Source organism: Hemiscyllium ocellatum, chromosome 31 (genome assembly GCF_020745735.1).
Source record: "Hemiscyllium ocellatum isolate sHemOce1 chromosome 31, sHemOce1.pat.X.cur, whole genome shotgun sequence".
NCBI lineage: Eukaryota > Metazoa > Chordata > Chondrichthyes > Orectolobiformes > Hemiscylliidae > Hemiscyllium > Hemiscyllium ocellatum.
Genome location: NC_083431.1, coordinates 14,136,300 through 14,153,928, shown reverse-complemented (window position 1 = coordinate 14,153,928; position 17,629 = coordinate 14,136,300). Strand labels below are relative to the sequence as shown.

At 41.4% G+C, this 17,629-nt stretch overlaps 1 protein-coding gene across 1 annotated transcript in view; it reads right to left on the bottom strand.

Annotated features, from left to right (window-relative positions):
• The window catches only part of sgsm2 (small G protein signaling modulator 2), a 205,217-nt gene that overhangs the window by 36,067 nt on the left and 151,521 nt on the right, over nucleotides 1-17,629 (bottom strand). Inside the window, exons 5-10 of the mRNA XM_060847946.1 lie at nucleotides 16,386-16,453; nucleotides 14,660-14,805; nucleotides 12,852-12,986; nucleotides 6,909-7,033; nucleotides 6,398-6,465; nucleotides 1,653-1,816 (exon numbers count right to left, since the gene is read on the bottom strand). Coding sequence (XP_060703929.1) covers nucleotides 1,653-1,816; nucleotides 6,398-6,465; nucleotides 6,909-7,033; nucleotides 12,852-12,986; nucleotides 14,660-14,805; nucleotides 16,386-16,453 — 706 coding nt within the window. The remainder of the gene's footprint in view (nucleotides 1-1,652; nucleotides 1,817-6,397; nucleotides 6,466-6,908; nucleotides 7,034-12,851; nucleotides 12,987-14,659; nucleotides 14,806-16,385; nucleotides 16,454-17,629) is intronic.

The window sequence follows — 17,629 nt, the reverse complement described above, 5'->3', positions numbered from 1 at the left end:
TCTGGTGGTGTACTGTAACAGAAAGTCAAGAGGCCAATGAGAGCTTACATGTAAGACCCTAAGAAAAAGCAGAAGCAGGTAATTCAGCCCATTGAGTCAACTCCGCCATTCAATGTGATCATGATGATATGATAATCCCAGAATCTATTTTCCTGTCTTCTCCACTGATTGTCTATCTCAGCCTATTGGCTCTATTAACTCCGTAGTGAAGAATTCCACAGATTCACTGCAGAGAGAAGAAATTACTCCTCATCTCTGTCTTAAATATGTGTCTCCCTTATTCCAAGATTATACCCTCTGGCCCTAGACTTCCAACAAGGTGAAACAATCTTGCTGCATCTACCCTGCCAATTTTCTTAAGAATTCTTCATGTTTCAAATAAGGTCGCCTCTCATTTCTCTATATTCCAACTTACTCAACCTTTTTTGCATAAGATGGTGCCTCCATATCCTAATGAACCTTCCCTAGACTGCCTCCAATGCCTGGTATATCTTCAGTTAGACAAGGGGTCCAAAACCATTCTTAGTATTCCAGCTGTGGTCTGACTAGTGCTTATAGAGTCTTAGCAAAACATCCCTATTTTTTGAAATAAAGGACAGCATTCCATTTGCTTTCCCTATTTAGCCACTGAACTTGGATGCTTGATTTTTGGGATTCATGAACTAGGAATCCCAAATTCCTTTGTGCCATGCATGCGTTCTGCAGTCTTTCTCCATTTAAATAATATTCAGCTCCTCTATTCTTCCTGCCAAAGTGCAAACCTCATATTTCCCCATAGTATATTCCATCTGCCAAGTAAACGGGAACTTATCAAAATGAAACCAAATATTATTGCCAGGGAAAGTGATGCCCCCAGTCCGTGATCAGACTGTCGTCATACTCTTTTGAACTTGAAATCAATTAAATTAGAAAGGTTCTCCTAACATGTGCTTCAATCTTTTCAAAAATCAGCCTAATTGGATATGGTACAGCACACTTCCATAGCCATTACATCTGAGATTTGAACTTGGATGTTATGGAACGTAGGTAGGGAAGCTTACAAGACCCTAATGTGTTAGTTTTTACATTTCATCTGGTTGGTTTAATTAGCATTCATAATAATATAAAGAAATATTGTCCTGAGCACTCTCAAGTCCTTATGCAACCAATGGAAACCACACCATGAGCTTGATGATTGGCAGAGGGAGGCGTGAGGGCTGAATGCTCCTATTTGTTTTGTTCACAGGGGCAGGAGGGCATTATCTCCTCCCAACATGGCACTGTATTTTAAATGTGTTCAGTTTCCTTTGGAATTTGGATTATTTAAATATTATACACCTTTAAGGGCTGTCAAATGGTTAACTGAGTCAACTTGATCATTCAGACGTATGCCAATTGGAAGGCTTAAAGTCTTCCATGACCAGTGAGTACTCCAGGGACAGGAGTGCACAATCTGCCTCACGAATGATATTTTGATCTAACTATAATAAGATTCTTTGAATGATTTGATTTTTGTTAGAGTACCCCCTTCAGGGGTTATCATTGGTCAAGTTTGTTCAAGTAATTTGTTTTGGATTGGTTTGAAAGTGCTGGGACACTGGGTTAGTGTGTGTGATGCTGCACTCTGTGAATAAATCTGTCATCGAGGAAAGGCTTCATCATTATTCACTCACCTTTCCTCGCTGTGACCAAAGAGGGGGATCAAGCTGCCCGCGTGGTAACAGCCCATTCTCAAGGCAGGAGAGAAAGGCTAACAAGTGACCACCCTGGGGGAAGTGAAGTGGAGGTCTTTGGATTCCATCCTGACTGACCAACACGAGAGTTCCTCCACTGTCAGCTGAAAACAATGACAATTTTGCTTTCATAAGATAACGATAGTACCCATTTGTAGCAATATGTATGCAGCAATCACTGAGAAATTAACCCTTTGGCCATTTGGGAGTACTACATCTTTGGATGATAAAGTTACCCCCATATACATCATTATAAGCCACTCATCGATATGTAGATTTAACATGCAACACACATATGAAGCTTAAACATAACAATTGCCCTGCATAAGGTAATTTAGGTTTAAAGTTCCCTTGGAGTTTGTGTTACTACATGTTTTGTACCTATTTAACCAGATATTCACAAAAGTTGCAATTTTGTTAGTTTTTTTTAATTCTTTCAAGGAATGTGGGAATCTCAGGCAAGGCCTGCATTTGCAGTCTATCCCTAACTACCCTGAAGTGAGTAGCTTGTTAAAGCATTTCAAAGAGAAGTTGAGAGTCAACCATATTAGTGGGTTAGGAGTCACATGGAGATCAGGGAAGGATAGTGGATTTTTTTAATTCAGTTGCGGGACGTGGACATCGCTGGCTGGGCCAGTGGTTATTGTCCATCCCTAGTTGCCATTGAGAAGGTGGTGAGCTGCATTCCTTCATGTGCTATGGGGTTGACCCACAATGACATTAGGGAGGGAATTCCAGGATTTTGACCCAGCAACACTGAAGGAACAACAATAAATTACAAGACAGGATGATGAATGACCTGGAGGGGAACTTGCTGGTGGTGGTGTTCCCATGTATCTGCTGCCCTCGCCCTTCTAGATGAAAGTGTTTGCGGGTCTGGAAGGTGCTGTCTGACTAACTTTGGTGAATTTCTGCAATTTGTAGATAATACACACTGCTGCTACTGAGTGTTGGTGGTTGAGGGAGTGGATGCTTGTGGATGTAGTGCCAATCAAGTGGCTGCTTTGTCCTGGATGGTGTCAAGCCTCTTTAGTGTTGTTGGATTTGCATTCATTCATGCAAGTGGGGAGTATTCCATCGCACACCTGACTTGTGCCCTGTAGATAGGCTTTCGGGAGTCAGCAAGTTACTCCCTCTGTATTTTTCGCCTCTGACCTGGTTTTATAGCCACTGTGTTTATGTGGTGAATTCCTGATCAATGGTAGCTCCCAGGATGTTGATAGTGGGGGATTCAATAAGGGTAACGATATTGAATATCAAGGGGTTGTGGTTAGGTTGTCTCTTTTTGGAGATGGACATTGTCTGGCATTTGAGTGACATGCGTGTTACTTGCCACTTGCCAGCCCAAGCCTGGATCTTGTCCAGATCCTGATGGATTTGAACATGGACTGTTGCAGTATCTGAGGAGTTGCAAATGGTGCTGAATTATCAGTGAACATCCCCACTTCTGACCTTATGATGGAGGGAAGGTCATGGATGAAGCAGCTGAAGACAGTTAAGCCATGAACACTACTCTGAGGAACTCTTGCAGAAATATTCTGGAGCTGCGATGACTGACCTCCAACAACCACAACCATTATCTTCTGAGCCAGGTGTGACTCCAACCAGAGGAGAGTTTACCCTATATGCCCATTGATTCCAGTTTTTCTTAGGCTTCTTAATGTCACACTTGATATCAGATGTGGTCTTGACGTCAAGGGCTGTCACTCTCACCTCACCTCTGGAATTCAGCTCTTTTGTCTATGATTCAACCAAGGCTTTAATGAGATCAGGAGCTGCGTAGTCCTGGCTGAACCCAAACTGATCATCACTGAGAAGGTTATTGCTGAGTAGGTGCCGCTGAATATCATGGCTGATTATACTTTCCATTACTTTGTTGATGACCGTGTGTAGACAGATGGGACGGTAATTAGCCAGGCTGGATTTGTCTAGCTTTTTGTGTACAGGACATATCTGGGCAATTTTTCACTTTGTCGGGCAGATGCCAGTGCTATAATTGGCTAAAGGAGCATCAAGCTCTGGAGCACATGTCTTCAGTACTATTGCTGGCATGTTGTCAGGAGTGCTAACCACTGTGCCACCATGCCGCCCATAATGCTGAACTGGACTGGAGGGGCATGCCTTATGAATAAGCTTGGACTCTCCTCTCTGGAGAGAAGGAGGAAGAGAGGAGACCTGATCGATCGTACAAAATAATGACAGGAAAGGATAGAATCAATAGCCAGATACTTTTCCCCAGGGCAAGATTGACTGGTCCGAGAAGTCATAGTTTGAAGATATTAGGAGGATGGTATAAAGGAGACGTCAGGGGTAGGTTCTTTACACAGAGTTGTGAATGCACGGAATGTGTTGCCAGCAATGGTGGTCGAAGCAAAGTCATTGGGGACATTTAAGCAACTGCTGGACATGTACATGGATAGCAGTGAGTTGAGGGGTGCGTAGGTTAAGTTAGTATATTTGACATGAGGATTAAATCTCGGCACAACATTGTGGGCCAAAGGGCCTATTCTGTGCTGTACTTTTCTATGTTCTATGTTCTATGGCCCATTGTCTTGGCACTGTTTTTCAATTTACTCAACATAATATTGAATTGACTGAAGACTGATATTTGTGAAGCTGGGAACCACTAGAGGAAGCTGAGATAGATCATTCACTCCACACTTCTGGCTGGAAATTGCTGTGAATGCTTTGGCCTTATCTTTTGCACTAAAGCACCAGGTTCTTCCATCATTGAGGATGGAGATATATGTGAAGTCTCCTCCTCCATTGAGTTATTTAATTTATGACTGGATGTGGTAGAACTGCACAGCTTAGATTTGTCTACCACTTTCCACTTATGTTGTGGGCATGATATCTCATTTTTAGGTATGCTAGTGCTGTTAATGGTATGCCCTCCTACATTCTTGACTGAACCCAAGGTTGATCCCTTGGCTTGATAGTAATGCTTGAGTAGGGGATATGCCAGGCCACGAGGTTGCAGATTGAACTCAAAGTCCACAGTGCCTCATGAATGCCCAGTCTTAAGATACTAGATATGTTCGAAATTTGTCCCATTTAGCATTATGATGATGCCACATAACATGATGGATGGCATACTCAATGTGAAGGTAGGACTTCACCTCCACACTGACTGCGTGGTGGTCACTCTAACTGGTGTTGTCATAGACAGATGTGTCTACAGCCGATAGGTTGGTAAGGATGAGGTGAAATATCTTTTTCTCTTAGCATCAGCCACAGACCCAGCCCAGCAGTTCTGTCCTTCAGGACCTAACCAGCCCAATCAGTAGTACTGCTGCCGAGCCACTCTTGGTGGTGGACACTGAAATCCCCACCCAGATTGCATTTTTCCACCCTTGCCACTCTCAGTGCTTCCTCCAAGTGTTGTCCTCCATGGAGGAGTACTGATTCATCAACCAAGGGAGGATGATTCATGGTAATCTGCAGGAGCTTTCCTTGCCCATGCTTAACCTGAAGCCATGAGAGTTCATGGGGTCCGGAGTGAATGCTGAACAATCTCAGGATACCTCTTTGGAGAGTTGGTGTGGACTTGTTGGGCCAAATGGCCTATTTCCACACTGTAGGGATTCTAAGAAATATGAAATTCTATGAATTCCCTCTTGAGTGTCTACCATTGCAGTGTCTGCTGGGTCAGTCCTTCTGGTGGAACATATGCAGGGATGGTCATGGCAGCATCTAGGACATTGTAAGATGTGATTCAGTAAGTTTGACTATGCCAGGCTGTTGCTTGACTAGTCTGCGAGACAGCTCTCCCAGTTCAAGTGTTGGCCCCCAGATGTTAGTAAGGAAGACTTTGCAAAGACAGCAGAGCTGTTTCTGCCATTCTCTTTTCTAGTGCCAGGTCTGGTTTCATTACTTTGTTGAGACTACATAGCGATTGATGCACCTAGGTGGGTTGCTAGGCCATTTCAGATGGCAGTTGAGAGTCAACCACATTGTTACGGATCTGGGGTCACATGTAGGCCACACTACATGGGGACAGCAGATTTCCTTCCCTGAAGGTTATTAGTGAAAATTAGGATTTTCCTTTTCTGAAGAGAATTCGTGAACCAGATAGAATTTTTACTGTTTTATTATTATTGAGTTTTATTGATTGTTATCAACAATAATTGGTGATAGTTTCACAGTCACCAGTACTGAAACTAGCTTTCAGTGCTAGAATTGTTTTTATATTATTGAATTTAAATTGCACAAGCTGCCATGAACATAAGAAATAGGAGCAGGAGTAGGCCATCTGACCCATTGAGCCTGCTCCACCATTCAAAAAGACCATGGCTGATTTTTTCATGCACTCAGCTCCATTTACCCACCCACTCACCGCAACCCTTAACTCCCTTCCTCTTCAAGAATCTATTTTTGCCTTAAGAACATTCAATGAGGTAGTCTCAATTGCTTCACTGGTACTTCCACAGGTACACAACCCTTTGGGTGAAGAAGTTCCTCCTGAACTCAGTCCTCAATCTGCTCCCCCTTATTTTGAGGCTATGCCCCCTAATTCATTGTGGGATATGAACCCTTGTCCCCACAGCATTTAAGTCATATTTGCTGCTCACTCATGTAAGGGAATCATAGGTCACTAGCAATCAAAACATGTTTACATCCTGACTATTACAACAAAGGCACTCAAGAAAAGACCATGCAAAAGAATAAAGTGAAAAGACACTTACGCTGTTGGTGGCAGTGGATGCAGACTATCTGACTTAATGGTACAGTTAAGGCATAATCCCAATAGATACTGAAAATGAGCAAAAAATAATTTTAACATTTTTGACACTTGGAACTTTATAGTTGCAACTATTATAATTGCAAATAGCAATTTCAGAATTCCTTTGTGATCAACTGAAGATTTTTCTTGAGTAATAGCAATATTTTAATCGTATCATCACGTAGCAAAGATATGCAACATGAATTCTTTGGCAACTGGAACAGTGACTTAGCAAGATGAATGGGAAAATCCCTAAGAAAATTCTCAGGAATGGAAAGCACCAAAAAGTTGTTTTAGTTGCTGTAACACTAGCTGTTGACATAAAATGACCAAGTTAAAAAAAAAGCAAAATACCATAGATGTTGGATTTCTGAATAAAGAGAGATTTTCTGGAAACTTAGGGAATAAACATCCTGCACAAAAATAAACATCCTGCACCTAAGAACCTTCAGGAAATTAAAAGTGCATTTTACCTCTTTTCAAGCTCTGAATCTCCCAGAGTCCCATTCATAAGCTGGTTTGGGGTCCACTTCAGAGTCAAATGTTCTGCAGATTGATGAAGTGAGAGGTATCCTGGAATAGTCTCCACGTCCTCCTTCTGTTGAAGGAAATAGTAACATTGAGTTTACTGCTGCTTTACCAGGAAATGGTATTGCTTACAAGGCAAGTATTTATTCCCCAAACCTGGGCTCCCTTTGAGCAAAGAACAGTGAGTTACCTTCTTGAAATGTTGCAATATGTCTGCTGGAAGAACGCCCACTGCTATTAGTGAGGGAGACCCTGCAGCGTGCATCGATCAGGATTTCTACCCCTCCCATCATGCAAGCCAGCTACCCCCTTTGAACAGATGCTACCAAACCAGTTGAGATGTTAGAGAAGCACTTGGTTGGCATCTGGTTCTGCTAGGGCTTTGCTTTAGGTGGACATGCTGCCAGCAGTCCTCCCTGTAGATATTTTCAAATCAACCTGTTCAGAGATGTAATTACATAGCTCTGGAGTAGGTGGGACTTGAACTCGGGTCTCTTGGCCCAAAGGTATAATTCTTCTTATAATAGTCGTCTAAGATACTTAGTATCATGAGTGGTTAATCCTTCACCACAAGTCTTCAGCAGAAGAGGCATACACTTGAGTAACACAAAGTAGTTTATTACAAGCTAGTTATGATAGGAAGATACATTACTTTAAGACTGGTCAATTATATCATTCTTTGCAAGAGAAACTGGCAACAGACAAAGCTAAGTCCCCAGGTCTGTCAACAGTACTGACCAGACCAAAACAATTACAACTAGATAATTAGACAACGAGAACTAATGAGCTCCTCCCATTGGCTGGAGATCTACAAATATTTCAGAGTTAACCCTTACAGGCCAGCTGTCTTATACAACACATCTCCAGCATTTCTTTTAAAACTTTAGATTCAGATTACAAGCATTCATAATTGTTTTCTTATTTCCCCTTCTCCACAATGTTGCCTGGCCCACAGTGTGTTTTCCGTTGTCATTGTGAGCAGTGCTTCAGTTGGTGTCTGAGTCAGACGGTTGTGGGTTCAAGTACCACTTCAGAACAGCACTCAGGAGGACATTTCGATACAGTACTGAGTGAATGCTGCATTGACAGGGGTGCTTTCCTTATGAAGAAGTGTTAAACCAAGGTTCCATCTTGTGGATATAAAAGATAGATGTTAATCTTTTGAAGAGGAGTTGGTGTTTACTTTCACTGGTGTGCCCAGGCCATTATGCATCTTCCAAACAGCCCAACTAAAAACAGATTATTTGGTAATCATCTCGTTGCTGTTTGTGGGTGCTTACAATGTGCAAAATGGCTGCTGCAGTTTCGATATTACAACAGCAATTATACTTTAAAAGCACTTTATTCGTTGTAAAGCACTTTGGGTAATCTGAAGGTTATGAATGGTACTACACAATTGCAAGCTGTGGGCTCTTGTCGCACCACGGTAGCATCCCTGCCACTAGACAAGGATGCCTGTGTTTAAGTCTCACCTGCTCCAGAGGTGAGTGATAATGCCATTGATTAAAAATGTCTATCGACACAATAGAGAGGATTTTTTTTCTGCTGTCCATTCTCAACCCAGCCACCAGATGGAGCAATACCCTGGTGGTGAGGCCATGGCAGAGGGAAGATTCCTGAGAATCTGGCTGTAGCACATCAAATCTGGACATGACTTGAGTCCAAAATAAAGGGCTAAAACTGGAAAAACATTCTCCCTTGCCTGCCCCCACAATCCTCCTGCTGCTAAGCACAAAAACACCAAGGAAGAAAGAGATCTTAAAATTTAAAAGAATTCTGCCAAATTAAAGAGATACATTTTCTGCTCATAGATTCAGATTGTGTCCAGACGTCATTTTGTAAATCAAACCAACATTTCATCTTGCCTCAGAACACTTCAAAGAAATGATTATCTACACTGTAGCAGAGTTTAAAACCTCAACAATTCTTCCAAGCCTGCGCTAATATGTTCAAATAGACATTGAAACAAAATCTCCTGGATAGCACTGGACAGCTTCAAAGAAAATTGCCCGAACTTCCCAAAAACACCATACTGTATCATTTTTTTATTCATTGCTTTTGGATGACAATGTTAAGATTTTGATGCTGATCATTGTTAGTGCTAGTGAAGATGAAGAACATACAAAATAGAAACAGAAGTAGGATCCTACTCTTTTTATTCATTCATAGTGTGAGCGATGTTAGCTGGGCCAGCAGTTATTACCCATTCCCAGTTACCCTTGAGAAGGTGGTACAGAGCTATCTTCATGAACCACTGTAATCCATATAGAACATTAGTGCATTAGGGAGGGAGTTCCAGGGTTTTGGCCCAGTGACAGTGTTTCCAAGTTTTTTCCAAGTCAGGATGGTGAGCAGCTTGGAGGGGAATGTCCAGGTGTTCCCATGTACCTGCTGTCCTTGTCCTTTTAAATGATAGTGGTTGTGGATTTGGAAGTTGATGTTTAAGGAGCCTTGGGGAATTTCTGCAGTGCAGGTTATAGATGTACACACTGTTGCTGCTGTCTGCCGGTGTTGGATGGAGCGAACATTCGTGGATGTGGTGCTAATCAACTGTGCTTTGTGCTGGGTGGTATGAAGCTTCTAACGTGTTGTTTGTCCCCTTGAGACTGTTCCATCATTCAGTGAGATTATCGATTATCTCAAGGGTAGGCAAAGAAAGAAAGCTAATTCATTATCCAGTGACCTGCTGCAAAGTCTGTGCATGAGCATTACTCAAGTTCCATTCACACCATCAAACACCACATTAGCTATAATCATCCAGGTTGTAAGATGGAACATGCATACCTGGACAAGATTACAGACTGTGGCTGTCTGACTGATGCCCCAGCAGAGAGTTAAGTGCTACAGGCAAAGAAAGGAGAAAAATTGTGAGGGTGTTGGAAAATACATTGTTCCAAGCCAATTTAGCAAGTGGCTCCTGCTGATCGCACAAGTTAATGCATAAGCAGTGACTGAGTGCTGTTTACATCAAATCACTTGTTTCATTCTTTCTGATTGACTGGTAATCCTTGCTATTGATTGTGCCATAGCTTATTTCAGTGGGTTTTGATTTATTATAAATAAAAAATGGCTGTCAGTGGAAAGCAAATTAAAATAGATCAGACTGTCAGGTCTCAAGACAATTTTGCTCAAAAAATACAGACAACTTATTGCTAATTTTTTTTTGAAAGGTTTATTAAAATTCCAATGCATACTGCACTGACAAGACCATATTCTTTGCTTCCTGACAGAAGCTATTGCTGGCATAAACTGTCAGAGATCATTTACAGAACTCTGGTCAAAGTTTGCAAAACAGCCATAGATTATCCAAACTGAAGTTGTAGTGACTGGGGTCCAAAGTTCTGTGTTTGTAACAGGAACATACTCATTTCATTGGGAGGGTTTGAACTCAGCAGAATCCTCTGATAGTATTCGATCTAATCACTACATTAGGGGAATTGAATTCATTTCCCTTCAGACATGATGAGCATTGGCTAATGTATGTGCATAAAACTCATTTTCTTGTTATTTTATGAAGGCATGACAAGCAGACACATGCAAAAACAGGAAGTGCTAGAGCAAGGGAACAGGTCTGGCACATCGGTGGAGAGAAAGCAGAGTTTCAGGTCCAGTAACCCTTCTTCAGAACAGTAGCTAAGTGACAGTGCTGCCGAGGCAACAATCCAAAAGCAGAGGGTTTAAGCAGAGACAAAAAAAAGCTCTCCCAACAAACACCAGACAACACCAACTTCATCAGCAAAGATAATGTTGTCAAGCTAGTGGACCTGTGCCTCACCACCCAGTTCACATTCAATAACAAGACCTACAAACAAACCAATGGAACACCCATGGGATCACCAATATCAGGGTTCTTAGCAGAAGCAGTTATGCAGAAACTCGAAAAAAACAGCTCTCCCAACCATCTGACCCAAACTTTGGGACTGCTATGTGGATGACATCTTCATCATTACTAAACGAACCAAATTAGAGGAAACCTACAACACTATCAATAATATCCTGACTGGGATAAAATTCACAAAAGAGGAGGCGAACAACAACAAACTGCCATTCCTAGATGTCACAGTAGAGCGAACACTCAATGGGGAACTTTAAACCTGCGATTACAGGAAAGCACCATATACAGACCAAATACTTAACCATAGAAGCATTCATCCCAGCACCCACAAATGAAGCTGCATTAGGACATATTTCAATGAACCACCACACACTGCAGCACTGAGGAAATACAAACAGCAGATGAGAAATACCTATACAGCGCAGTCAAGAAGAACCCAATAAACACAGTCTGCCAATTCCTCAGCAACAAGCCCAAACAAGCGTGCTCAGAAACCCTAGCCACTTTATCCTACATCAAAGACATCTCTGAAATGACTTCCAGACTACTCAGACCTCTTGGCATCAATGTAACCCATAAACCTACCAACACACTTAAACAGCAGCTAATGAACTTAAAAAGACCCTACACAAATAACAAGCAAAACAAATGTCCTTCACAAAATACCCTGCAAAAACTATAACAAACACTATATAGGGCAAACAGGCAGAAAATTAGCCACCATGATACATGAACATCAACTAGCCACAAAAAGACATGACCCACTATCATTAGTATCCTTACATACAGACAAAGGAGGGCACCACTTTGACTGGGACAAGCCAAACAGAGAGACACACAAGAATTCCTTGAAGCATGGCTTTCCAACTGGAACTCTATCAATAAACACATGATTTGGACCCCATCTACCACCCTCTGAGAAAAAGAACCAAAAATGACATCATCCACCCAAAGAAACCTAAACACATAAATAGAAAGTGCTTCACCGGAGGCTCACTGATGTTACCTAGCATGGTGACGAAACTTCTGACAACACACCTTCCAGCTCAGCGAGCAAATGTACATCCAGAACCTCAATCTGAGCTATAAATCTTTTCAAAAATCGCTAACTGGAAATATTGACCATGGCAAAAGAGAGAAAGACTTCTTTTATACTGCGTTTCACAAATACTCTCACAACTGTTTTCAAGAAGGAGTTAGAAATAGTTCTTGAAGTTAAAAGGATCAATGTGTATGGGGCAAAAGCAGGAACAGGAAACTGAGTTGGAAAATTGATCATTTCGAAAGATGGAGCAGGCTTGGAGAGCGGAATGGCCCCTTCTTGGTCCTATTTTCTACGTTTCTACTGGTGGTCCAAAGCCACTTTACAGACAAGGCACTTTTGAAGCAAAGTTAGTGCAGACAAGACAGGCAATTGACACTCAACAACAACCCACAAACAGCAAAGTGATAATGATTAAATAATCTGCTTTTATGGATGCCCAATAAGAGATAAATATTGGCCAGGACACCAGGCAGTATGCACCTGCTCATAATCATCCAAGAGGACAGGTAAGGCCTTGATTTAACATCTTCTCAAACGATGGCACCAGTGACAGTGCTGCACTTCCATTAACACGATGTTAGTGTCAACCTCAATCTCTTTGTGCTCAGCCCTGAAGTGGGAGTGACACAGCACACCTCCAAGTCAAAAGTAAGTTACCAGCTGTACCATAGCTGGCATATGATTACAAACTGCCATTAAAGGTCTAGTTTACCAATGTCCTTCCATATTGGGCCTGACTCCATCTCCACATGATACAGTGGATGCAACAGAATAAAAGTTTGTGCTGACGAAAAGCTTGAGGAGGAAAGGAAATCCATATATTTTTTGTAAACTCACTTGAGATCTACTTGAAATTTCTGTTGCAATTTCCTGACCTTTTTTCAAATATTCTGTTTTAAAAAAAAAACTCACTGTGGCCATTACAAGGTTTTGATATTAAGCCGTGCGAGCAGCACTATCCAGCTGTTTCTTTCACCCCACCACCAGAGATCACTATACATGACTTACTGGCTGGACCAGTACATTATTTTTTCCATACAGCAAATGTGTTCTGGAATTTTGATGTAATGACTCCACATATTCTCTCGCTGAAGCTGCAAATTTATCTTCTGACATACTTCCGCTGGAGTGTCGCTTTCTTATCTGTAAAAGAAAGTTCACCTTATTAACAGCAGAACTAACCATGAACTACTCCATTCATTCATCAATCCAAACTCTGTTATTTCATCCATATGGAGATTAGACATTTGTAAAGCTTGGCCCTGAGCATCAGCAAAGCCTATCGGGCTGTGAGGCTAATCTAAGTGGAGACTGATCCTTATCTGATGTCCAAATGCATCAAATTCCTGTGGTAACTGCAATGGGTTGAACGAATCAATAAAGATAAACTGTAAGACATGGAAAGAATAAGTAATAACACTGTCTAGAATAAACTATTAAAGGACAAGGACAAACCTATACAGGAATTGAAAGCAATTAGCTACATCTGGGAGTGCAGGCTACATAGATACAACTGTGTTGATAGGTGCTTGATAAACTGGATACTTTTTGCCACAAGGATAACTGATTGCCCTGCAGAAGAATTTAAGGAGTTAATCACAGAAAAGTTGTGCCTTTGTACAGACACTTAAGGCCAAACGTAACAAGAAACAAAGAAGCTGCTTTTGGTAAGGAAGCCTTTGCAGTAACTCTACAAAGGACTCGAAATAAGTCATCCACATTGCACCTCAGAGACCAAAGGATGAAAATCTGAATAAGGATTGAACACAGAGCAAGTCAAGAGCAGAACAAGGTGGACTGAACCTTGGAGACACGTCCCAGCAGCAAGTTACTATTGGTTGAAGTCCTGGCCAGATTGCAACATTAATTAGGTAATAGCTAAATTGGGTAGCAGGCTTATAATTGCTTACTTGAGGGTTGCTTCATGCAATAACGTTTGAATTATTGTTTCGGTATTTGATTGCCTCTGAGATTTCTTAAAGTAGCTGATTAAAGGTAACTGTGGTGAGTTTACCCAAAACAATACTAAGCCATTAATGGGGGACAAAGTAGATAACTATAAAGAGAACAGTACCCTCTTGCTTTGGATATTCAGAAGTACAGGTTATATTTGTTTTCCCTATCCTTTTGACTATCTTCATAGAATCATGGAATCCATACAGAGTGGAAGCAGGCTATTCGACCCTTCAGAGTTCACCAACCCTCCAAAGAACATTCAACCAGACCCACAAGCCCTACGGTATTCTCGTAATCCTGCATTTTCCATGGCTATTCCACCTAGACTGTACATACCTGGACACTATGGGAAATTCAGCATGGTCAACGCACCTAACCTGCACATCTTTGGATTGTGGGAGGAGACCAGAGCACCTGGAACAAACCCAGGCAGACACAGGGAGAAGATGCAAACTCCACACAGACAGTCACCCAAGAGTGAAATCAAACCTGGGTGCCTGGCGCTGTGAGGCAGCAGTGTGAACCATTGAATCACCATGCCGCCCTTGCGTATGTCTAGAAAATTCTTCAGCAGTTTTCAGTTACTCATTAAGGCTGTGATCCTCAGAATCGATCCTTCCAATTTAGGTGGAATTGGGTTGCTCAACTGATACCCCTTGATCCACAGGCGGAAAGAAAAATCAGAAACAAAAAAATAAATTACTGTAACTTGACTATGACTCTATGGACCTCTATCTCAAATAATTAGCAAAGCAATGCAGTTTTCCAAGCCCATAATATTTTATTGATTGAACTGACTGTGGTCCCACTAATATAACAGGTTAGCAGTTATACAGATTTCTGATTATGTTGATTCTTACACCAAGTGCAGGACGTTTAGATGGGGAATCCTGGTGTCCATGGGCTCCATGAATACGATGTCTTTGCACCAGTTCATCTGCTGATGGATCAGTCCAGTAATGGTCAGCAGTTTTAAGTTTTGTGTACTCTAATGCACAGGGACCAACTGTAACATAAAGCAGAAAATTAAAAGAATTTTCTTTTTCACTGAAGCAGAACAAGATCAAATTGTAATCAGAATTCAAATATAAATTGCACTACTATGAAGTATGGCATTTGACACGCTTGAGTAAGGCTTTAATTCTGTCTAAAGGAAATTATGCTTATCTCTGCATTTCTCAGACCTGCTCCAACTTAGTTTTGAGCCTCACTCAACACACCACATTATAAAATTTCCATTCACGCTCCTACAAGCTGCGAGGTGTTGGGATATTGCAAGATTGGCACCGAGGGAGGCTTGGGATTGGTCATTGGTGACTGTTTTGGTTAACAAATGGCAAAGGAGAAAAAAAAAGCTTAAAAAAGAAAATGTCTCCGATAGTGAAATAATATAAGTTACGCACACGACAGTGATTCACTAATTTGCAAGACCAATTAACAATTGGTCCATCACATTCCCAGGCAAAGTGCCATTAGGTACACAGAGTTCAGCAGCAGGTCATCTCCTGTACAGTGATTGACTTGTATAAGTGACACTTTTAGCTCACTCCCACCATTATGGTTCATGCGCCACAAAACAAAAACTGCTGATACTCACTATCAGCAATCTGTTTGTTAAGTCATCATTTGGAAACTGGAAAATACTATCCATGTTTTGAATTAAGTCATATTGCACTTGAAACATTAACACTGTTTGTCTCTCGCTAGTTGCTGCCTGCTGAATTTCTCAAGCACCTTCTGAATTTTATTCTGTTCCCTTTGGAGCGTAGGGGCTGTTAGCACAGATAGATTCATTTAAAACAGCTTACTTTTCAATGGTTGAGTGAGATTTTTCAGTAAGTGCACTGATTCACACATAACAGGAAGATTGAGGTTGGTCATTATAGAGTTATTGGTCTGAGCCAGGCAATTGTAAGGAAACTATAACTTACTTTCTCCTGTTTCAAGTTGTTTTGAAAACATCTATGAGTACCTTGACTGTTCTTCTCTTGGGGTATTAAGCTTGTTGACCATCAAGGACTGCGATGGGCACTTTCTAGTGCAAGCTATTACATCAAGAACATGTACTCTGGCTAATTTCTTTTCCTTGCCTCTGCCACCTCTAGGATAGTGAAGTCAGTTGTAGCACTTTAACCACGAACCCCTACCACCAATCCCTAGGACAGTGAATCCAGTTGTAGCATTTAATCCACTAACCCACACCCCAAATCCCAATGACAGTGAATCCAATTGTAGCTTCTAAACAACTAATCCACACCCACAAAATCCTGGAGTGTGCAGCAAATTGTAGCACTTAAACACTAACCCAAAGTCCCAAACCCTAGGACAGTGAAGCAAATTGTAGCTCCTAAACACTAACCCATAGTCCCAAACCAGAAACCAGCTAAATTGTTACAAATCTTCACATTCAGCATTGCTCAGTTACCACAGAGTGACAGAACTGCTCTGTTGGGTATTTGATGAAGCAGCTGGTAGGAATTTTAAAATTACACATAGATTTCTTGCTTACAAAATAAAAACACCTCCCCCCCCACCCCCCGGTTTGCATGTTTGTTAACGATTAGAATATTAATTCAGAACCCTTACCCAGCAGAGAAGCTAGAATCGGTCCACAGACTGGATCAGACATTAGGGCTTGCTTTTCATAGTATTTGCTGAAAGGAATAAAATGATAAAGTATTTATATCTGAGAAATTCAAGCAATGTTGCATACAAGAGAGAAAGGCCTAGAAATGAACTGGAGATCATGTCCCAGTGGAACACACATTGTGAGCATCTAATGATACCAATGGCAAAACCACAACAAATGGCATGAAACTAGCAAGCTGCATGGACATGTAATTGCACCGGAGACAGTTCATTGGCTGCAGAAAGAAAACAGTTTAAGCTAGTTGATTGGAACATCAGTCGAGCAGCTCAGAATCAGGGCTGGAGAGTGCTCCCCTTGGCTCAATATTCAATTAAATAAAAACTTTTCAACTTATCTATAGTATCATGACCTTATTGGGAAGTGGGGCGGGGGGGGGGGGGGGGGGGGGGAAGCATATTTAAGAATAGCTGGTTTGACAACAGTCAACAAATGTTTCAAACTGTCCCATGAAACAGGCCTGAGGATTCAATTAGTACATGTAACTGGCTCAATACCATTCTTAAGTAGGTCAATGCTGGAGTGCCCTACCTAGTATATCATTTCTGACACAGGTTTTGTGGGCACTATCCAACAAAGGTAATGCAATGGACATTCTAAGCTAAAATGTTCAAAATCATAAGTAAATGAGGTGAAGTATAACAGCATAGATGGAAATGACTGGCTGGCCACACATTGAAATCCAAATCTCTGCATTATAAACTTTAATGGCTTACTGTATTGGGTTATGGCATCAAGGATATAGGTTTGTGGTTTCAAATTCAACCCCAGATTCTTGTTTGTTGCTCAAAGTAAAGATATCTTTCCTGATGAAGGGCTTATGCTCGAAACGTCGAATTCTCTATTCCTGAGATGCTGCCTAACCTGCTGTGCTTTGACCAGCAACACATTTGCAGCAAAGTAAAGATACCCATGTTCATTACCTGAAGTGTTTGATAGGGTTCCAGTTGAAACACAGGTGATTTGTAGAGGCTGGACAAGTTCTACCTCAAGTAGGATATAAGACCCCAGTTGATAGCATGATTTACTGTCTTGAGACTCCCTCTCATTACATTCTCTCCCTCTGTCTCGAGTGTGCTTGCTTATGAGAGATGTGCAATGTTTTTCAGTTGGCCGTTCTAGGTACAGCCAATCCTACATGAGCTTCATTCAGGAATTGGAGTCAATAATAAAATTCTAAAGT